The sequence below is a fragment of the Lagopus muta genome, chromosome 3 (assembly GCF_023343835.1).
Source record: "Lagopus muta isolate bLagMut1 chromosome 3, bLagMut1 primary, whole genome shotgun sequence".
Lineage (NCBI taxonomy): Eukaryota > Metazoa > Chordata > Aves > Galliformes > Phasianidae > Lagopus > Lagopus muta.
Window position 1 is genome coordinate 34,325,651 of NC_064435.1, and position 22,961 is coordinate 34,348,611.

At 43.2% G+C, this 22,961-nt stretch overlaps 1 protein-coding gene across 2 annotated transcripts in view; it reads left to right on the forward strand.

Moving 5' to 3' along the window:
- Positions 1-1,367: 1,367 nt before the first annotated feature.
- Positions 1,368-22,961, forward strand: part of PDE7A (phosphodiesterase 7A) — a 73,806-nt gene continuing 52,212 nt past the window's right edge. Inside the window, exon 1 of one of the 2 annotated variants that reach the window (XM_048938760.1) lies at positions 1,368-1,580. In XM_048938760.1, the coding sequence (XP_048794717.1) occupies positions 1,443-1,580 (138 nt within the window). In that variant the 5' untranslated portion in view covers positions 1,368-1,442. The remainder of the gene's footprint in view (positions 1,581-22,961) is intronic. The other variant, XM_048938763.1, reaches the window with a different exon arrangement.

Sequence of the window (22,961 nt, forward strand, 5' to 3'; positions counted from 1 at the left end):
AGCACAGAAGAGCTCCCTTAGCTATCACACTATATATAGGATTATTTTTTTTTTTTTGACAGAAAAATAAAGGGATGAAAGGATGAAAAGAAGCAATCACGGAGAGAAACAAAGGGAGAATTCTTCCTAAAAATGGAACAAAATAGTTCTGTCCCACTGAGCGTGATGCACATCACTGTGGTCCATACGACCTCTTGCGTTATTCCATCTCCAATTCCCGGGCTGACGTGATTTGCCAATAACCTGTTTTTTTTCTCAGAAATTATGTCATCCCAGCCCTCACCTGTACGCCTAGAAGCTGCATGCAAGCGTTCAGACGCAAATACAAACTCCTCCGTCAACTGCTTTTTATAGGGAATTAATTTCAAATGGAGCTGCCTCCCCCGCTTCTTTTCGAGGCGCCCAGGTCAGGGCTAACAGCCGCCCCTCAGCGCCACCCCGCCACTCCTCGTCCCGCCGCTCTCTGGGCCCGGCCCCTCACGCCTCGCTCAGCACAGGCCGGCCCGGCACGTGCTCCAGGAGCGCGGGCCCGCCTCCTTCTGCCGCCGGGGCGCGGGGAGCGCCGCGAGGCGGGGCGGGGCAAACCGGCACGGTCCCATGGCGCCCGCCTCGGCATCGCCGCCGGCTCCGTCCACCGAAGGCGCGAAACGGGGCGCGCATGCGCCGAAGCGCTGTGCGCGGGGCCCGTTGGCGCCGCCGAGCCACCCTGTGCCGCTGCTGCTGTTGCCGCGCACGGGCGGGCGGGAGTGGGGCGCGCGGGGAGGGACGTGATGACGCGCTGCGTGTCGCCAGCCGTGCGACCCACGCAGCGTCCGCCGGGCGCGTGCCTCCTCCCGGGCCAGCGCGTTCGGGGCTGCTCCGGGCGGGGGCGGGCGGGGCGAAGGCTCAGTCCTCCTCCCTCCTTCTTCTCCTCCTCCTCCTCCATCTCCCTCTCCTCCTCCTCCTCGGGTCCCCTCGCCGAGGGCCCGGCCCCTTCCCTCCGCGGAGCGGGGCCGTGCGGCGGCGCCTCCTCCCGCTGCCGGCCGCGCCGGACAATAGGGGCGAGCGCGGCGCCCGTCTTCCCCGGCCTCGCTTACATGCGCGGCGCCGGGCGCCGGGGCTGACAGCGGTACCCACCGAGGCCGAAGGAGCGGCCGCCGGCCCCGGGCCGGGACTCGCCACCTCGGGCGCCGCAGCGCCGTCCCGCTCTTCCGCCCCCCCCTCCTGCCCCCCCCTCGCTGCCGGCGGCTGCTCCTGCCGGGCTTTGGCGGCGGCGGACAAAGGCGCGGGGCCCGGCGCGGCCCGGCCCGGCCCCCCGGGGGGTGCGCGGGCGGTGAGGAGGCGCCGGGCCCCCGCGGGCGCTCTCCCTCCCGCCGCCCCGCTGCGGCGAGCCCCGCGCGGGCAGGTGCGGCGGCGGGCGAGGCCGCTGCCCTGCGGCGGGTCGGCGTCCCGAGACCTCTTCAATGGAAGTATGCTGCCAGCTGCCGGTGCTGCCCCTCGACAGGCCGGTGCCGCAGCACGTCCTCAGCCGCCGAGGGGCCATCAGCTTCAGCTCCAGCTCCGCGCTCTTCGGCTGCCCAAACCCCCGGCAGCTCTCGCAGGTAGGTGCTGGGTGCCGGGACGGAGGGCCGGGGGCTGCGGGCGGGATGGGCTCCCATGGGGCCCGGGCTACTCGCGGCCCCGCCGGCGGAGAATGCGACATTTTGCGTGTGCCCGCCGAGCCGGCCTCGCGGCGTCGGCTGCGGTGCGGGCGGTGACCTGCCGGGGTTATCCCCGGCGGCGATCGGTCGTCTGCTTCGCCTTCGGCTCCTAAGCCGGGGCTGCTTCCTAGCGTCCGGCTCGGGCCCTTCAAAGACGGGCCGAGTTTTCGATGGTGCGGCCAAAAGCTGAAGTGACTTTACTGAAATAACAAACGTGCACTGCGGCGTTCTGTTTGGGATGCTGAGCTGTGCCTCCATCCAACTACGAGGACTTGGCAATCCGTCTCGAAGGAGACAAAGCTCCATGGCTTCGCATTGCCATGGTGTTGTTCCCTGCCCACATTACATCAGTCGCAAGATGAACTCCGTGGTATCTTGTTTCATCCGATCGTGATGGGAACGTTACAGAAACGTGCATGTGGGGACAACAGGGAGGTTTTCCTTGAGGGTACTGTCCTGAATTTTTGGGATGTGTGCTGGTGTGGCTGTGGCCTCCCAGCAAACGGTAACAGGGTTACATTCTGGTATAAGCCTCTGGAGAACGTGTGGAATTGCAGAGGAAAGCGTGTGTGTTGATGGAAGGCTGCTTTTGGCTCCTAAGGGTTTCTTGGAAGGTCTCTTCTGGGACTCTACGATGTCCTTACAGAAGATGCAGTCTTTGCTCTTCGTGCTTGTAATGGTCATTTCTTTCTCTTCACGTTTGTTGGTGTTTTGTTTAGGTATCGTCCTGTTTCGTGACTTACTGTGCTACACATGCATAAGTAGAGCATAGAGAGCTGTTGGGCTTGACATTGTTCCTCCTTGGGCAGCAGTGAAGCTCTTTGTGTTAGCATCAGGGGTGTGAGCGTTTGGGAAGGAAGAATGAGCAAGTATCATATTAATTATCAGGAATTTGAATATATAGTAACACCTTATTAGTAAGGAGATGAAGATAAACATTCATTGACCATCCCTCCACCAAGTATGAGTGTAATACTTAACTGATGAAAACTGTTTTTATGACAAATCAGTTTTCACGTGGCAACTGGGTTAGAATATTTTCCGTTTGCAGTCCTTCACCAGAGTTTTATTCGATGGTGGTGAGTTTCCTATCTGCGCAAATCTTCCTGAAGGTCGGATCTAACCAAGCACGTGTCCTGTGCTAGTGAGAGAAGGGTCTCTTAGAAGAATTGGTGGTCCTCTGGAAGTCCCAATGGGCAAAGTGGTCAAAATGACACATTGTATTTGTTCCTTTTCTGTTCAGTCTCCAGTGCATGTGAGGGATCAATTATGTGCAAGCCTAACTAATCAAATGGGATAGTGGCATTAAGGTGTATTTTTTTCCCATCTTTTGAGCTTCTTGATGTATTCCTTTCTTCTTGACCAATGTGCTGCAGGTATAATTGGGTGAGTTACAGGGAGGGGTGGTTGTGTAACATGTCAAAAAGTGAAAACCATGCGTATGCTTGACCAAGTAGTATTTTCTTTGGGTAAGTCAGGTAAATAAGTCTATGCATACATAAAAGGGAGCTAGGGTATTTAAGGGAGGAACTCTCTGCAAATACTATCTGGCTGATTATAGAACAACTATTTTTTGTTGTCTTTGGACTACCCTTTTCTCCCACTTTGGACTCGTTTACAGATAATAGGATATGAATCTCTGTCAAACCTGCTATTGTTGAAGGCAGGCATAAATGATGGGCCAGAGTGTTAATGGTTCTGTGCAACTTCTGAACTTCACCTTGCAAGTCTCCTGGAAGACTCCTGGTATTCCAGTTCCATTTTGTTTCAAGAAGTGTGAATCTGGTCTGTTGCTTTCATTCTTCTGTTCGGGCTGGACTTGAGCAATAGGAGTACAAGTGAAGATGTGTACTAGCGTGCTTAAGAGATAGAATCGTATGGGTTGGAAACGACCTCTGATGATGATCTGGTCTAACTCCCCTGCTAGAGGAGGCTCCCTACAGTAGGTTACACAGAAAACCAGTGTGTGCAACCAGACCATTATCTTATGGTTTAATATGCATTTGTTAGGTTTTTGTCAAAAAGTCAGGTCTTGAGAAGTGAATTCTTCCTTAAAATGTGAAATTGCGTAGGCTTAAGACATTATAGGCTTAGCTTTTTGACAAGGAAGCATTCATATGGGAAATGGTGGTAAGACAAATGCATATAATGTTAGGTGTAGATTTTAATCATGACAATGTGAAGCCTGCAAATATTTATCTCATTTAATTTAAGTTCGATTTAATATTTTAAGTTTCACTGAGTGCGTTCCAATAGGGCTGTGCATGTTGGGTTGTTGTTGTTTTTTTTGTTTAGTTTTTTTTTTTTACAGTGTGGATAAAGCACTGCTGCAGATGACCTCAGGAGTTGTGGTCTACTCTCATCAGCTCCAGGAAAGATGAATTGTACTCAGAGTATTATTAGTAGATGTTTGTCTAATCTGTTTGTCTAATGTTTTTTAAGATAGAGTCTTACGAGATGTGGTGAGCTGACATAACTCATTACGACTGAAGGTTGAAGTCCTGACATTGGGCACATATTATTACTGCTTCCTTTATGCCATCTCTGATGCTTGTCAGGTGATCCTGATTCAGTTCACCGAAGGAACAGGCAGCCTGGTCAGAAAGGCTGGGTGGTGACCTGCCATCTCCAGGAATACCATAGGCTTAGTCATGATCGTCACAACTGATTTAAAGAAAAAGGATGGTACCATGAGGCTTTTGAAACCGTATCCATAAAAGCCTCAAATAATAGGAATTATGCAATTTTACCAGACAATTTAACTGTTGTTAACAGTGCTTAACTGTTCTGTCATTTAAGAGGTCTTTCGTAATACTGAGTTTAGATCTTCCTTGTGGCAATTTAAACCCGTTTCTGTCCCAAGTAAATGTAGGAAAAAAAACTTATTTCACTTAGCAGTTTTCTTTAGTGAATGAATTATTTCATTGTACTCTTCTTTTCTCTAAGTTCAAAGTACTAATAATGAAAAGAGTAAAAGTGGCATCTATTACCTGGAGGTTATTTGTGATAATTGCTGTTCCAGTCCAGTCAAATGAAGAACTGCTCTTGTGTGGTTTTATACAGCCTTTTTTTTTTTTTTTTCCAAAGTTTTAAATGCTGGTGTCATAAGCTGGTTTTAAGGGCACCTGAATTGGTGATTATTGAAATGATGAGGTATTTCACACTGGTGAGATTAAATTGGGGTTCACTGCAAGGTCAGGTGGATGTTAAGTAGTACCTTGGATCACGCCTCAGGGGTGTTTGTTCCCACTGTTACAAAAGGATGTTTTTAAAATTAAAGGTGAGCTTTCAGACGGTAATTTTGGATTTTTTACCTCATGTCATTTTTAACTTCTGTTATTAATATTAGTTAAAAAGTTGCTAAAAACCGTGGCAGTGCTTATTTAGCGTGAAATGTTTGTCTGATTTTTGTTCTTTAATGAATGAGGGTTTATAATGAAAACCACTTTAGAAACACAGCTGTGAGCACTTTTTGATGACATGCCCAGCATTGCACTCCACACGCACACAAAAAGCGAACCAACAAAAAAACTTGAATTGAGAGGTCAGCACATGTTTGCATGGCATAAAAAGCAGTCTCAGAAACATGTCATAAGTGAGTAAGAGAAAACTTTGGCCTAGCCTGTCATTCTTGCCTCCTTTTTATCCTTCTGCCTTGTTACTGGTTCCATGCTGGCTTCAGTGCCTCCAAAAATCACATCAGTGGAGGTTGTTAGTGGAGTCTGAATAGAAGTAATGATCCAGTTTTTGCCTTTCTGCCCATAAGGGTTGGAACAAAAGAGATGTAAGGATGAAATTCCATTAAGAGGGAAAGGGGCAAGTAGTAAAAGATTCCAATGGAATGTCAGAAATGTAGGCAGTAAGCTGTTACCTGAAGTGTTGGGTATTGTTGTTCACCGGGTCATTCGTAACTTACTGTCTGCTCTCTAATAACCATCTCATTATTGCATCTTAATTTCATGCATTTAAGCAGCATAGCATTGTGCTCTGTGTCTCTGCATGCTACATGCATCTGAATAATAGACTGCAGGTCATGCATGTGGGATCCTAAGTTTGATTTAAAGAGGACACAGCTGGAAAGAAAGGCAGAAAGAGCAGCTGGAGGTGCCTGGCCCTGGGCGGCTCTTCAGTGAGAGGTCCATGTTTCCTCTGAGAAATGTGCTTCCCAGCAGCAACCAAATGCCTTGGACAGCTTTTGCTAACATTGCTGATGTTTGTCCATTACACCAGATGTGAAATCCAACTACGTTTCCTGCTGCATATAGCATTAGAAAACATGGGTGTGTTTTTACGGTCTGGACATAGGCATTGGTTGGTCTTCAATCCCACGGTCACACCTTTCTGTGTTGAGAAGTGTTGGCGTGACCTATTTTTCCCTCGGAGCTGCTCGTTTCTGCATTTTCCCTTTGGTCGTGTCAACTTCTTTTTTTTGATCAGGTTATTTTTCAGCCCTTGCTGATTCATAGTGTAGCTTCACAAATGATCGTTCGTGCCTGTTAGTAATGAGGAAGCAGTATGTCACAGTGCTAGACCAGGAGTAATGAGCAGTGGGGAGACAGAAGGAATGCCTTATGTTGGGCCTGCTATTGAATGTGGAACTTACCCCAAGCTCCTTTCTTTACGCGTTCTCTGTTTTTCATAACTTTTCTTTTATTTGGTTCCAATCCTCCTCATCAGTGTTTTGCAGCCTCTTGCTCTTTTATTAGCTTTCCCCTACCATTTCCTGTATCTCTGCTGCATGAATAATTAACAAGTGAAAATAATGAAATAATTTTCATGGTGTGATTCCTAGCCTCTGGAATTAATTCTGTGTGTTGTTGCAATGCTTGCCATTCCCTTCATCTTGTATTTATTGTGTCTGGTTGCTGAGATTGCATCTATTCATATGAGAGGCAGAGACTGACTCCGGCTCTGCACAGCATGGACAAGTTCAGATTGGGGGTTTTGTGCACAGAAGTAATTTTATGTGGCAGTTCATTTTTAAAATGCTTTCTGAGTTTTATGACCAATTAATTTTTTCATACATTGGAATGTAAAGCAGCCTTGGTACCTTCATTCTGCAAAAGGTCATGGCAGCTTATTTCATAGCCCTTAATTGCCATGGAAGATCTAAGCAGAGTAATAGTTTTAAATCCTCATTAATTAGTTTGTCTTGGATTGCCACAAGTCAATTCTGTGTTACTTCTTTGTCTAGGTTGTGTAACATATACACAAAGTATACTTTGTGCATTGTATCAGTGTCAACTTTCTGGTGCTGTTTTTGAAAGGGAACTGGTTTGAAAAGAAAACCAGCCTGTGGTTAAAATTCATTTTTTGAAAACTTAAAACAATTTTGCAAGGGTTTAGCTTTACCTTGATTATTCATATACCAAATTATAAGGTAATGAGGTAGCAATGTAGTGCAAATATGGGTTGTTAGTCTTAAAAGTGCTTTGTTTGGGATGTTTGTTTCAGCAGCATTTCTTAAAAACCTGCATTTGCTAAGTCAGTCTCCTTCAGGTTACTGCAGAAAAGTTCCATCTTGGATTAATTTTGACTCAGCATGCTAATATACTCAATGGTGAGGTAAAATAAAACTTAAAAAATAAAATGAACGCAATTTTAAGACACTTGTGTTTTACTACAAGTGCTGTGGCATGTGGAAGGTGATGTTGGGGACATCTGGGATGGAATCCTTGTTTGTTCAGTTCATCTACTGTCTGCAAAGCCTGCGGGGGTGGAAGGGAACCCTGGTGGTAGTAAGAATGTGCTTTGTTGGAGCAGTACCCCATCATGCTGATGACCATTGGCTTATTGCTTGCTTGCGTTTCACTCATCACTCTGTATCTGCAAATTTCCACTTGTTTTCTGCTGAATTGTAGGTTTCCAAGTGTGCTTGGTCACTTTCTAGCATGGAGAATCTCTGATTCGTGACCATTTCTAGGTACTGTGAGGTTGTGGCTCCCATTTAAGAAACGCCTTCTGACTGGACTAAGTGTGTTGTATTTTCTTAAAAATTTACTGAATTTGCATGCAGATTGGTTTCACATTTCTGGAAAAAAAAAAAGATCTGAAGTCATTTAGTTCTCATTTGCTGTACAAATCTTTGTTAACACAGATCAATACTTTCTGCATGTGAATTTGGTTGTCTAAGATAAATTCATATGTACTGTGATATTACTTAAAGCATGTGGTTTGTTCTGTTCTTTAGATTTATCCTTTCCTTGTAAACGCAGGGTTCAGGATGGACCCAGTAAAAAAAAAAAAAAAAGTTTAATGGTAATTTTGAAAGTGATGCTAAGTAGTGCTTTTAGCATGAATAGTCCTTTGTGTGCACTCAAAACTAAATAAAACATTCAATTCTGTATTAATGGCTTCCACTGTTGAAAAAACAGTTGCGTACGAGCAAGCACAGGTGCTTTGTGTGTGTGCACATGCGTGTAGGGCCTTACATGTGTGTGTGTCTGGGACCTGGGGCTGAACCTAGACCTCTCTAATTCCTGTTAAATATGATGCACAAAATTCCTCAGTGGAACTTGGAAGTGGTTGAGTTTCATTAGATGTGAAGTTTTCCTTGATTTGCTCTGATTATGTCATTAACAAGTAACTGCTGTGTGAATAAGCAGCCAGTGTAATCCAGTGGGGCAGCCTGCCAAAGTATTTTATTATAAAAATGCAGTTCTAGAAACTTGGATTTAAAAGCTAGTTGGGGAATTGCTTATTTGTATGTTTATATCCTAGGTGTACTGTAAGAAATCTGTAGCCAAATGTTTTGTTTTCTTTCTGGTCTAGAATAACTTTTGTGGCTGTTATCTCACCTCTCCTGCCCTCCTCCCACCCACACTGAGATTTTTTTATTTCTGTTGCAGCAGCCTAACTCCTGTTTTCTTCCTGCTTTCCCCCTGCTTTGTACACCTGTGATCCAGCAATCTGATTTATTATCTTCCTAACCACACTCCCGCAATAATTATAATTAAACAGATTCCCAGAGTCAGCTTTTCATCGCAAGGCAGAGGGCAAATTCCTCTCTCTGCTTCTAACTGGAAATATGAGGTAGCCAAAATCTGCAGTAGGCCTGCCTGAACATCAAGAAGAGCGTGCTGGAATGAGAGTAATGAGAATAGCTCTGTGTCAGCACAAGAGTTGACTGTTTCTCCTGCTCCTTGCTGCCAGATGAGATACGTGGAGAGAAAGCAACTGTTTCCTCTAGGAGCAGTCTGTCTTCTTCCCCCTCATCTTCCCATAGCAAGCACAGCTGGAGGCTAATGACTAGTCAAATGGGGCATTTATTGCTTGTGAAAGACAAGTGCTGCCCATCAATTCTATCCCAAGGGTAGAAGAAACACAGGAAAAGATACAGGAGCTTATTTCAAGACTGTGAGGGGAAGAAATTATGATGGCTGGTGGCTTGGGACTTGGGTAGGTGGATCAGCCTTGGTATGGGGATGTTTTAAACATAGTTGCATGCAGTTTCCTTTGCATGTGGTTGTCTTCAGTTGTTTTGGAAACTGAGATGTTGTGTTGGGGTGCTGACGAGCAAGTGACTTCCTGACAGACACGCTCATAAATCTAGATCAGAGTAACAGAACATTCTTACAGAATGTAGTGTTTTAGTATTATAGTCCTATAGTAGAGTTTCTCTCCAGGGCCCACGTCTGTCATGGCAGGAGTAACAGTGGTCTGAGTTCATTCTTGCTTTATTTGTAGCTAATACGTTGATGTTGCAGTTGAAAGTGCACTGAGAAGCTTTCATGTTTAGTCACTCATAAATTAGTACTTCCGTTAAAAAAAAAAAGCCACCAGAAAAACCCACAACCCCAAGGACTTTTCAGCAGTGTAGCTAAGTTCTTGTGCCTTTTAATATGGAGGGGAAAGGAGTCCTGTTAGTAGTGCCCTGTCTTAGCTTCTCTTTTGAAGTAATAAAAGCATGCACCTAACTCTCAAAAAATCTGGAGTACTTATGTTTCCTTTGTTGTTACCTGTAGACTATTAGGCTGTAGATTCAGCAGCTGAATTAACTGAGCTCTTCCTTCTATTGGGGGGAGAAAAAATCATCCATCGTTTCTTTTGCAGCTGCAAACATGGTGTGAAACTGCTAAACAGAATATGTCATGGAAGCACATGTGGGGAGTTTCCTTTAGCATTCTTGCTTATAATGAAGATCTGTAGAAGGGCTTTATGGGGTTTCTTTTATTTCTCTTGTTTTGAAGTCAGACCTGTTTTCTTCAGTATGGTGATGGTAGGAACTTTATGTTTTTTCGCTGGACTTCAAATAATTAATCACCTTGTCATTTAAAGCAACGATGATGCAGTAGGCTGGTTAAAACATACAGTACTTAGCCTACAGATCTGTCAGAGGAAATGATCTAATTTTATCTATTGCCTGAATTAAAGGAAAAGGTAAGCTTGAGCTTTTTACCTTGAGAGTTGCATATCTAAAATACTTGCAAAAAACTGTCCCCCATTCATTTTGTCCCCCTTTCAAGGAGGGTCTTGTTATTCTCCTGAGTGTAGTCATCCTATTTATATCCTTGCCACAGAAAGTGAGATAATTTAACAAACCTACCATAAAAGAAGACAAAAGTAAACGTAGCATGTTGCAGGTACTAAATTCCTTAGGTTTTTCTTGCAGGGAATGTGTTGAAATTGTACTCAGCAATCTTGAGCTCTTTTAAAGAGGGGAAAAAAGGCTTCATCTCCTGAGGGGGGGCTGAATGGTCGAAGCTGTGGTTACCTTGGTGTTTTTCTTGTTCCTGTAATATTCTGGCATTGTTTTTGCCAGTGCCCTCCAGCTTAGGCTGAGGCGTGAAGGAATGTTGTGTGTCTGTCAACAGTTTACGGGCTGGTTCGGCCCGGTTCCATGACCAGTGGGGCGGAGGGATTAAGCAAAATCCACGTCTCCAAAAAAAAAGAGCAGGGGACCCCAAAATAACTAAAAACAGCAGCAGTGGTCTGAGGAGAAACAAACTAACTTACTAAATATAGTATTGGGATGCAAGATAACACACTGTAATACAATATAATCAGAATTGAAGCTAATAAATCAAATATAATGAGAGAGAATGTCCGAAAGGTGGATAGGCCTCACCACAACACTGAGGTGAGATGCGCAGTGCAGTTGAGCAGCAGGGAGATGAGAGGAGAGCCGATGAGGAGCCAATGAGAAAGAGCGCCTCAGGTGACCTTGCCAGGAGTTCTGTTTCCTCTCCGTGACCGCAAAGTCCCCTGGGGAACGCAGTTCTTCTTCTCTTCAGGGCAGGTACCCAGGACTTGAGCATTAACAATTAAACTCCCAGTGCCCCACATGATGTTATGATGTGGAAAACCAAAAATCATAAAACCATGACAGCGTCTTAATAAGAGGCCCTTGGTTGAAGTCTTCACCTACTGCTTTTCGATACAGTAGAATTCAAGTTAAATAATCCATGCACTACAATGCTAATCCATTTTCATGAGCTTTTTAGGAAGGATGATCCGAGAGAATTAGACAAAAAGTTATTATTCATGATTGGTTGAATAAGTAGGGAAGGCTATTATGACTAATGAAGTTTAAGACTTCTTTTCCTTTCTCTTGGATACTGTTGTATTAATAACAGCGTAGGAAAGAGGGCATGTTTTAAAGTAAGATACAACAAAAAACAGATTTTATTTAAACCAATTTGGGAGACAGGAGGTCAGTTTTTTCTCTTATCATGAACGTGGCAGAGGACCTGAGTGGGTGGGGGAGGGAGGAGATGGTGAGAAGTTAAAGAATACATCTTATGTGCATTTTTTCTTTAATGAAGTGAAGATGTTACGGAAAAAAATTTGTTTCTGATGCTCCTCAAGATAAGATATTAGAAGCCGAGTGTAGTAATTATTTATTTAATGCATTGTATAAAATGGAAGCAATTTCTTTAAGTCTGTGCTGTTTGATGCTCTCCAGTGCTGAGCATAGTGTTTGGTGATGAATGTTGATTAGAGCCATGGATATTTTTTTAACTGGTATTACTTTAAACAGATTCTCTCCATTTTCAGAAGATAGATTTATTTTATGTATTCAGTCTTAATTTCAGGGCTCTTTTTGTTGTTAATTTAAGCAGTATGGGTTGTAGTGTTGCTTCTAACTGCATATCCTTACTCCTTCTCTTGTGCTGACTCTTGCACTCCTCTGACCCTGCAGAGTAGTGGCTCACACAGCTAAAGCAGCAAAAACCCTTCCTTTTTTTTCTGTCTCTTTTGCTCTTTCTGCAGGATGTGAGGGAAGGAATGGAAACTGCAGTCAGAGGCAGCACTGACCCGAGTTGTCTGCACAGCACTGGAGGAATGTCCAGAGCAGCTGACACTGCGTGATTGTTTCAGTTTCTCCCCAAAGGAGTGGGTTGAATAAACGCCCTATTGTTATCCAAATCAACTAGTGCACTGTGTTGTGCTGTTTAGTGTTTTTGAAAAGACATCCTGCACCCTGTGGCTCTTATACATTAGTATTTGCATAACTTCCACATCTGTAATTTTATCTTTATAAGATGAGGCCACGTTTCTGTGCTTTTTGGGTATTGGATAGACTTGACTTGGTAATGAGAATGTTTTAAGAGGTAGGCTATCATTAACCTTTGAACAAATGCTTGACAGACTACATTAAGTCTAAAGAATGCATATTTTTTTCTTCTTTTTAACAGTAAAACACCCAATTTGGAAATTTGGATGATAGACTTGGCAAAATGGAGAAAAAAAAAAAGGGGGGGGGGGGTTCTTTTATGTATGAACACTGCATTTAGAAAAAATGTACAAATGAAGGGTTATTTTCTCATGAAACTGAAAGCTGCTTTCCTTTCTGCACCTTGCGCTGAAAAGTGGCTGTGGTTGTTACAGCTTATAAATGAAATGTGTCAGAACAGGAGAATCATTCTTTTGTCTTTGGAGAAGTGCTGAGAATACTTAAAAGGTTTGTGAGTGTCTGTCTGAATATATGTACATAAAAATGTGATAAGTAGATGATGGTATGGTGGGTGCTGCATAGATTCAGGAAGCGTAGAAAGCAGCACTCAGCCTGCCATTTGCTAAGTTGCCATCTTGCATCTGACAGGTCACAGGACAAAACTATATTGTAAAAATACCAATTTCTGGAAGATCTATTGCTTTCACTTTGCATTTCTGAACAATAAGCTTATTCTTACGAGATTGCTGGCCTTTATCATTTACAGTGAGGTTTTAGAAGTACTTGGTTGGAATGAAAAACAGATAAAGGCAAATTGATTTTATGCCATTTTAAGTTAATGCTTCAGGATGATGTCAGGTGTCTGTTTCATTTATCCTCTTTATTCTTTTTTGTTCCCCACCTTCTGCATTTGTGGCTGTTGTATATCTCTTTTAGAGTCTGCAGAGGTTGCCCTGCAGTGTGTCTTCGGCCAAGCACAGTCATACCATAACAGCTATTCCCCGTGTTACTGAGTTGCTAACCCGAACAAATTTGGGTTGACTCATTCCATGTGTGCACAGTTGTCCAGCCTTTGGTTTTTGCTGAATTTAGTGGAGTGTTCAGCATGCTGATGATGTTGATTGGCAGAATTATTTCAAATCCCAACCTGCAGTGAGTCAATCTGTTCGATGGAGGTATTTGTGAGTAGGTTGTTAGGGTCCCATCTTGCCCTAGGGGCAGTGCCTTCAGGGATGGCCTGTGCTGGCCTACCATGCACAGCACTAGGGGAATGTAGGTGTACAGGGGAATTTGGGAGCTGTCCATGCGCAGGAAATAAGTGCATTGTGGTAGAAGATGACGGAAGAAAAGGAGCTGCAGCAATCAACGTATTGAATCCATTGGAAGTGTTGCTGGCTGCAGGAGATTCCATGTGAGGGTCTTCCCTGAAGTTCCCTTTCTGATCTGTGAGATCAAAAGACTAGGGAAAGCTAAGGGCTGTATCCAGACTTGTGCCACCAGCCCTTTCTGGGGTTTGTCCTGCTTGTGAAAAGAAGGCAAGATAATTGATGTGAAGTGCTTGATGGCAGAACATAACATTGTTTTGAAAGCAGTACATTTTTGTTTAATGCACACATCGATCTCCATCTGTTTCATCTGTTGCATTTCCTACGTGCATTGCCTCTTTTGTGGCCTTGCTCTCATAATATCCCTCAGATGATGGCTCAGATACAGTCCCTCAGACCTTTTGTGAGGACTCGATTTCCTTTCACTCTGAAGGTGCTAATGGTAAATATTATGCTATGTTATTATTAAATATTATGTTATTATGTTATGGTAAATAAAGAAAATGGATGTATGGGAGGAATATGGAATGTTTATGATATTAATATGCAATAAAGTTTTGAGCAGATCTCTGCTCTCTGAATTCCACTGATTTCATTGCTTTAAGGAAAAAGGAGGAAGCAGCAACTCAAGGAGAGGAGAAGTTGTGGACTTAGAGGATTTCCCTGGACACCTGTACTACTTGTGTATGGTGTCCCCCAGTGGTGTATGCTTTCATCTGAGCTTCTTATGAGGAAGTGCTTTTTGCTGTGCCTGATTCTCTGCAGGGAAGTGTGTTGCAGGGCGTATGGCAGTGTGGACGCAACGCAAAGAGGTCTCCAGTGAAGGTGGGAGAAAAGGCACGGGTTAGCATTGAGACTCCTGCTTGGCTGCCTCATAAAAACCGTATAATGGCCCGCTGTGCTGCAGGACAGTTAGGCAGATCTTACTCTTCAATTGCAGTGCTCTTAGGTTCTGACAGTGCCATTTTAGGCCTCTCTTGGGGCCTCTGCTTTGGCTTTGAACTGTTTCATGTCCATTTGCTTAAAAGTGCTGTCTCACTGACCATATTTTAGGTGCTCCCAGTTTAGAGCTCAGATGCTGCTGCTTTGCCTCAGCTCCACTGGATCCCAGGGGAGCGCTGCTTGCATGCAAACAGGGGCTATAGGGGCTGTGTGTAAGTGGGCTGGGCATGTGTTCACCAGCAGGTTCAGAAGCCCTGTCCCTTGATTGCAGCCTGACTTGAGGTGGGCTCAGTTTACGTAACAACGTGTAAAGAGTTTATGCTCTGATCGTAAAAGGATTTTTTTAATCAAGGCTGCTAAGTTGCTTAGTAACTGAGGAAACGAGTTAATGGTCAGAGTTGAACTAATAAAGTTGAAGTAGAGTACTGGTGTTCTCCAGAGCTGGGGCTGTATGAGATGAAAGGAATAATAAATACATTCATAGGGTATGATGATTCATGCTGGGGGCCAGGGCCAAAAATACAAACTTACTGCTGCAGATAATACAATGGGTATTAGTGCTTAGAATTTTTGGTGTTGCTTCCACTTCTCATTCAATAGTACTAGTACTGCTGTACTAGCATGTGTATTTTAACTAAACTATTCATGCATTTATATGTGAGAAGTTGTGCTGTGAGATAAAGACTTCATTCATACAGTAACTTATTTATGCTACTCCTATTTCTCCAGCACCTAGTTAAGACTCCAAGAGTAGTCATGGAATATTTTGTTTACTAGGCATGTTTTTTATGGCAGAAAGCAACATGATGACATCCATCTCTTTGTACTGGAAAAAGAATCTGTGGTTGACAGACTTTTAAATGAAAAGCTTTCTTAGTATTCCATGGACATGAAAATGTTGTTGACCTGCTAGGTGAATTGCATTTATTGTTCCTTAAGATTCACCTACATTAATATGTTTCAAGTATTGGGTGATTCAGTTTGATTGCTTTTGATAGGTTTTCTGCTAAGAGGAGACTTTGGAACTGCCAAGCCTACTTGCTTTTAAATTTCACAAGCAGTGTTTAAATGAAGCTATGTAGTGAACAAAGCTGTCCCCAGCTGGGGACTGTGGTTTGTAGCTCATTCCAGAGTGCAAAGCCCAATAATCAGCTTACAGAGTGGAATTGATAGAAGTTTGCATCTCCTACTGTCTTATTTAAGAAGTGCTTTTTTTCCCATTCCCCTCACAAGTTTAATAACTGGAATTAACTTTCTCCTATTAAGCAACTACGAATTGTTTGGAAGCATGATCCGTGCTTTTTGATGTCAAATACGTGTGTAAAATCCTACAATAGGGTAAAGGAGGACAAAACTTCTTGAGTTTCTGAAACAAATGGGAAAGATAGTTAAAATGTATAGCAGTGCCTGTAATAAACAAAAACACCAAAACAAAAAACACAGAACAGATAGTGTGTGCATGTGGGATTTAATTGTGTGCATCTTTTCCATATATTTAAGGTAGGAGTTCCTTTGTAGAGGTCTTCAAAGAGACGCACACTTTAGTCTTGTCCCTTGACTATTTGTGAGGTACAAAGGGTGTCCCAAGTGCAAACTCCTGCTGCTTTCTGATGCCAAACTAGTCATTCTTTCTCTCTTTCACATGCATTTCTTGTTTAAGCATGAGCATGCATGCTTTAAAAGATATATCATGCATGGATGAACAAGGTTCAGAATTCTGAGGTTTTTTAGTTGACTACTTTAAATTGTCTTGCAGTCATCACAGATCAAATTATAGCAGAACTATGCCTTCCTGAAGATGATAAAGGAGTTTTAAGTGTGCTAAGAGCCACTCTTGAGGCCATGGGGGTGCAAATTAGTTCTAATTAGCCTATGATGGAATGTGTCATTGAGGTTTTTAAAACTTACTGTTCTATAAGGTAGGTATCCCAGCATGTTTCTCAAGATGTCTTACTGTGTTGAAATCCTCATGACACCACCTGGAGGGTTCTACTTTAAATTGCTTTGGCTTCATGATGTGTATCTCCAAAGCCAGCTGACAACTGAAAGTGTTAGAACATCTGCAGGAACCACATTACATAAACGTGCTGGCAACAATGCCAAGTCTTCCCACACATTCAGATAAAACTGGTACGGCTGTTCTATCTTCTTCATCAGCTTTGTCCAGCCATCAAGGTGATTTGTCTCTGGAAATGATGTCAGTTAGTAAAGAATGTGTGGTACCTCACATATTGGCAGGGAAATTGCCATTGTAAGAAGCTGAGAAGGAAGAGTGGAGGAGGTTGGTGCTGAGGTTCCCTTTTGGAAGATGGAGCCTACAGAATGTCGTCAGCATTGTGGCTCTTAATGCTAACTGGTTTCAAGGTATGAAAATTAAGTGCAAAATACAATGCTGTTCCTGTCTGAACTTCAAGGCTTTTTTCTTTTCTTTCTGCAAGTAAATGATGAGATGGGTAACAATAACTGCTTCAGTGTTGCCTAGGATATTGCCAGGGCTGTGCATTGAAAGCTTACAAAGCAGCGTTCCAGAAGTTTTATCTGTACTGACAAACGTAACCAACTCCACTTGCAACCTGAATATATTTTTGTTACTTGTTAAGTTCACATGAGCTCATTAAGATCTTTCCTTAAAAGTCAATTGTTATATAAGTATGCTGAATTTATTATATTTTTGCTGATAGTATTGACTTAGATAATTTGATTAAAAACGCTTTGTGCGTCACTGCATATGAAAATTATTTTTCGTTCAAGTACAGTAGGTGAAACATCGCAGTTACAGCTCCTGGAATTCATGTGCTTTTTTGTTCCCTGGTTTTTATTCATACTAGTGGAGGGCATTAAAGTTAAGACAAATTCTTTTTCGTTATTTTTATTAAGCTCCTCTGTTTTCATCTTTCATTTAAAGAGAACACGTTTTCAGTAACTCTTAAGGATCAAGGCCGAGTTCTTAGTATCTCTGTAACAGTTAACTTTGTCTGATGTTCTCCTGTTGATGGGGAAAAGGGAACTGAAACTTGTAGGTCTTTAAGATGTCATGAAATGGAGGGTGAGTATTAGATGTTCAACTTCTGTATGTTTTACAAAGTAAGTTTTTATCTTAGCCGTTAAGTTGTAGCATTTTGGCACGGGTTACTTCTGTACCTGAAAGGAATCCCTTGATAGAGGTTTCTAAGAGTCTTTGAGTATCTGCTTTTTCAGTGACAGCAGGGGAAGGAAAGGTCTTTGCTGTTAATGTCTTAGTCTGGTTATATATCTGCTCTACAGGATTGCGTTTCTTCTACAATAAACTTACTGTGTAGATTGCCCAGAGAGGTTGTGGATGCCCCGTCCTTGGAGATGTTCAAGGCCAAGTTGGATGGAGCCCTGAGCAGCCTGGTTTAGCATTAAATGTGGAGATTGGTGGCCCTGCATGTGACAGGGGGGTTGGAGATTCATGATCCTTGAGGTCCCTTCCAACCCTGGCCATCCTGTGATTCTGTGATTAATGATCGTGGCTCCATCGACTGCCATCGCAGTCTCTGCCATCTTTTGCCAGCACAGTACAGAGCCCAGTGTGTAGCCTTGATCCACAGTCATCACACAAATCCACTGTCTGGTGTTCTGATACCTTACAGAGACCTTTATTAGGGTATACAAATTAAGTTGCAGGATGTTGATGTTTTGGAGATATCAATTCTACAGAATCCATATGCCACTTAGGTGTATTAAAATTCTTGGCTGTTTGGAAGGTTTGAGGTATGAGTCCGTGTATTGTTTGACATCATACAGTGTTTCTAGTTAATCACTTTTCGCTTCTGATCTGATGATGCTTTTAGTGCTGGATCCTTCTTGATAGCTCACCTGTCAATCTTGACCATAGGCACAACAACCTTGTTTTTCTTACTAGAAGGCCAGATTCCAACCCTCCTCTGTGCCAATTTTTTCAGGAGAGTGCATCAAGATCAGGGATGGTAAGGGTTTATTAGTAGGATCTTTTTCAGTTCAAATGATACTACTGGTATGATGTTGATTTGATCTGATGGGATTTGACAACACCTGCAGTTTAAAAAAAGAAGTCTCTTACCTACTGATGATGCATGTACACACTGAGGAAATGAGTCATCTAGCATATATTTTCCTTGGTTTTCATTGGGGAAAGTGGATAGGAATCTGAGGAGCCTTCTGCACGTGTGTAGCAGGCTTTGACACGCACAGATTTAGTGCATGTGTGTAGGCTGTTCCCATATTCATAAGCTCCCTGAGTTTGTAACAGACTTTATCATAGAAAATGAGCTCAGTGCCCAGAACGTGCTGATTTTCTGTACGTGATACCAAGTTGCTCTCTGAAGGATTTCCAGATCTCTGGCAGCCCAGATTGATGAGTGTATGGAAATTGGATAGGTTAATTTTAAGAACTTTGTCCAAACTGGTGAAGTTAGCAGATGTGCTATTGCATATCCATGCCAAAATGGAAACAGGATGGGGAAAAATAGTCTGCCTGCTGCTTGTTGAGGGAAGCAAGAACATGCCTGCTTTCTCCTTTGGTTCCCTGTTAGCGTGAGCTGTGGAGCCTGGGTCTCTTCTGAATTAATCTGGTGTGGTGATGAGTGTCAGGGGCTTAGCTCCTCTCTGCAGTGAGTTAATGGTGGTGGCTGGGATTAGTAAAAAGCCAGTGGATGTCGTCTGCTGTTAGAGTTCATGGGCTGCATAAGCTTACAGCTTCGTGAACTCACTCCTTTGCTTTCGGATCCTGCAAATAATTTACTTTTCTGACTTGAGGAAGCTTGCTCATTTCATTTCAGGAGAAGCTCTTATGTCTTGCTCCAAGCCTGAGGCCGGTTTCCCCAGCCTCCCCATTTCACGTGCTTGGGTAATACACTATCTTACTGACAGATCTTCTGGGTAGTTTAGTGACCTGGATTTAAAAAAAAAAAAAAAAAAAAAAAAAGTTTCTCCACAGCATGAAAGCTAAAAGAGGAGAGAAGCTGAGCAGTGCTGCTGAATGGATCTTTGTGGTGCTTCAGCAATGCTTGTGTATATTTTTCAGAAATTTATAGGTTGGTTGTACATCTTCTAATGCAAGAAAAAAACCACGCAGTGAAACTTGTGAAAGGTGAACCTGAGCAAACTTAGTAACTGGAGGAAAAAAGGTGCAGTTCCTTGAGAATTGTCTCAATTTGTTCACTGAACCCCCTAAATCTTTCTATCTAAATTAAGAACAAATAAAAGTAAGTAGTTCTGATGTTTGTGGAATAGCGGAGTATCCTAAGTTGGAAGGGACCCACAAAGGTCTTGGAGTGAAACTCTTGGCTCCAAGTCATTTTTAGTGTTATTTGAAGTGCAGTGGAGGTGGTTTCAGTCCAGCTGTCCACTGGGTTCCTTACATTCCATCCTTTTACTTACTTTAAATGTTGTCAGCTCTACAAATTGCTACTCTTCCAATTCTAAAGAATTTCAGTGTTGCAGAAGAACAAACTATTAGACATTGGATGGAGGAAGATGTAAGAAGCCCATCAGGTAAACTTGTCAGAATATATTTTATACAAATATAGTAAAATGTCTAGGGGGAAAAAATAAGTATGTTGTATTATTTGGTTAGAGGAGAGGAGTGATGGAAGGCTGAGAGGTTTTGCAGCTGGATGGAGGTGAGGGAGACAGCTTGTGGCGAGGGGGCCTAGAACCACAAGAGTTGAGCTTTTTTGTAGTATTTCTTCCTCTTCCTCCAAGGTTTGTGTTATACTGAACCCTGTTTTGCAAAAGCAGGGAATAAAAGGGGGACGTAATAACGTGGATGTATTTGGGCACACTCCAGCCCTGTGTGTGGTACCCAGTGTGCATGTACCATATCAGATGGCACAGCAGCCTCAGTTAAGGTATTCTGAAATACTTAGGATAGTACTCCTCTACCAGTGACAAAGGCCATTACCTGATGATTTGAGTTTGTCAAATAAACTGCTCTATACCTGTGCATTTTAAACCAATTATTTTTATTAAACAAGGAAACTTAATTATAGTGATGTTTAGTCTCATTGTAATAATTACAAAGGTTCTTAGAGGGATCTCAAGAGCTGTGCTGTGCTCTTGTGGCTAACCTGTTCAAAGCTTTGCTCGATGTTACATTTTTTAGGGTCAAAGGCATTTCAGATCGAACTGTGCACTTGAAAACTTGCTCTCATCACTAAGGGCAGATTGCTTTACAGTTAACTCCCTGTCCGCGCCCAGCTCCTCTTACTGTATGCTGGGACTTAGGAAGCATCGGATGTTGAACTGGCCTGCCTTGAGGAAGCAACTTTGGACAATTTCTAAGCCTGAAAATTTTAAAGACTTTTGTTTATCTTTTGGGTTTATAGATAGTAGAAGCAGAAAATCCTCTGTTGTCTAGGGAAAAGTGTAAGTAGCTCAGGACAAGGGGGATAAGAACAAATTACTGTATGCAACTAATTTTGTTTGCGTGATACTGCTTTCTGTAAACAGCTGGTACTCACTGGTTTAAGCATGATTGCTTTCATTTGTGAATCTGTTTCCAAATACAATTAATGCAGAGTCTATCTCTAAACATTTATTGCTCATGAAACATTTTTGAATTGTTAATTTTGAGAGTGGATTTCGGTTTTGTGTTATTAGAATGTGATGATTGATGCATTTAGTTTGTTGAGGAAGTGTGGGATAGATGAGTGGACAGTAGGTGGGTTGAGAACTGGCTGACTGGCAGAGCACAGAGGGCCGTCGTTGGTTGTGCAGAGTCTGGCTGAAGACCTCTAACTAGCGGTACTGGGTCCGGTCTTGTTCAACATCTTCATCAGTGACCTTGATGAGGGGATGGTGGCCACCCTCAGCAAGTTTGCTGATGATACGAAGTTGGGAGGATTGGCTGACACGCCTGAAGGCTGTGCTGCCATTCAGCGAGACCTGGACAGGCTGGAGAGCTGGGCAGAAAGAAACCGGATGAGGTTCAACAAAAGCAAGTGTAGAGTCTTGCATCTGAGGAGGAATAATTGCATGCACCAGTACAGGCTGGGGGGTGACCTGCTGGAGAGGAGCTCTGCAGAGAGGGACCTGGGTGTCCTGGTGGACGACAGGTTGGCCATGAGCCAGCAGTGTGCCCTTGTGGCCAAAAAGGCCAATGGCTTACTGGGGTGCATTAAAAAGAGCGTGGCCAGCAGGTCGAGGGAGGTGATCCTCCCCTTCTACTGTGCCCTGGTGAGGCCTCATCTGGAGTACTGCATCCAGTTCTGGGCTCCCCAGTACAAAAAAGACAGGGATCTCTTGGAAAGAGTCCAGCGGAGGGCCACAAAGATGGTGAAGGGCCTGGAGCATCTCTCCTATGAAGAAAGGCTGAGTGAACTGGGTCTGTTCAGCCTTGAGAAAAGATGACTAAGAGGGGACCTGATCCAGGTCTATAAATATCTCAGGTGTTGGGGGGCAGAGTGGAGAGGCCAGACTGTTTTCAGTGGTGAGTGGAGACAGGACAAGGGGAAACGGCTGGAAACTGCAGGATAGGAAGTTCCGCACAAACATGCGCAAGAACTTCTTTACAGTGAGGTGACGGAGCACTGGAACAGGCTGCCCAGGGGGGTTGTGGAGTCTCCTCTGGAGATGTTCAAGACCTGCCTGGATGCCTACCTGTGCGACCTGCTGTAGGGAACCTGCTTTGGCAGGGGGTTGGACTCGATGATCTCAGGAGGTCCCTTCCAACCCCTACAAGTCTGTGATTCTGTATTTTAGAGCAGCTGACATGGCCTTTGAGATGAATCTAGTGTGCAACTTTGGTGGATCATGTGGGTAAGGGATGTTCTGACCTAATGAAATTTCCATAGTACTTTTTTCTAAAAACCGAAAAACACCCTGTGATTGAATGTTTTACTTCCCTTATTGATGTAATTTTGAAAAGAAGCGTTACATTTAGGGAATATGCATTTGGATTATTTTTGCAGTCTGTATAAACGTCCTTACATTGATGCATTGAGGAGTTTAAATTTTAACAGGATTAGGTTATAGGAAGAGTTGTGCTTCTAGGAGGGACGTAACGATTTACAAACTGGAGGAATACAATCCTAACAATCTTAAATAGGGTGCACAGAAGGTTTGAGGTCTGGACTGTGACCTTTGTGTTGGGATGGGGTTTTGAAATGAATACTTGTGAAATACTCTGATAATTTTGATGAGTGCTTTAGAGATGCCACTGAAAAAATTATAGTTCTGCCTTCACAGTGTGAGCACTTGGCAACAGTCTTCACATATTGCCATTTCAGACCTTTCACTTTTCTTTTTAAATAAATAATTATGACTTAATTATGGGAGCACTAACCTATGTGCTTATATTGACTTGAGGGCTCTGGGAAAAGCAGCATGTAATTTTACTCTTGGTCTATTTAAAAAAAAAAATGTATGTTGTAAGAGTTAAGCTACATCAGCATTCTCTTTTTTGGGAGGAGGAGACATAAAATTAACAATATCGTAACTGTGGGTTATAAACAGTTGACTGTGTTGGCTAATAATTTACTGCTATGAAAACTTTTCAGCGTGGGATATTTTTCAAAATACGTTTCACTTGTCTGGAAGATCACGTCTGACATTTTCTTGAAGAATAGGAATAATTTGCTAGAAATACTCATTTCTCTCAAAGTAGACTAAAAATTC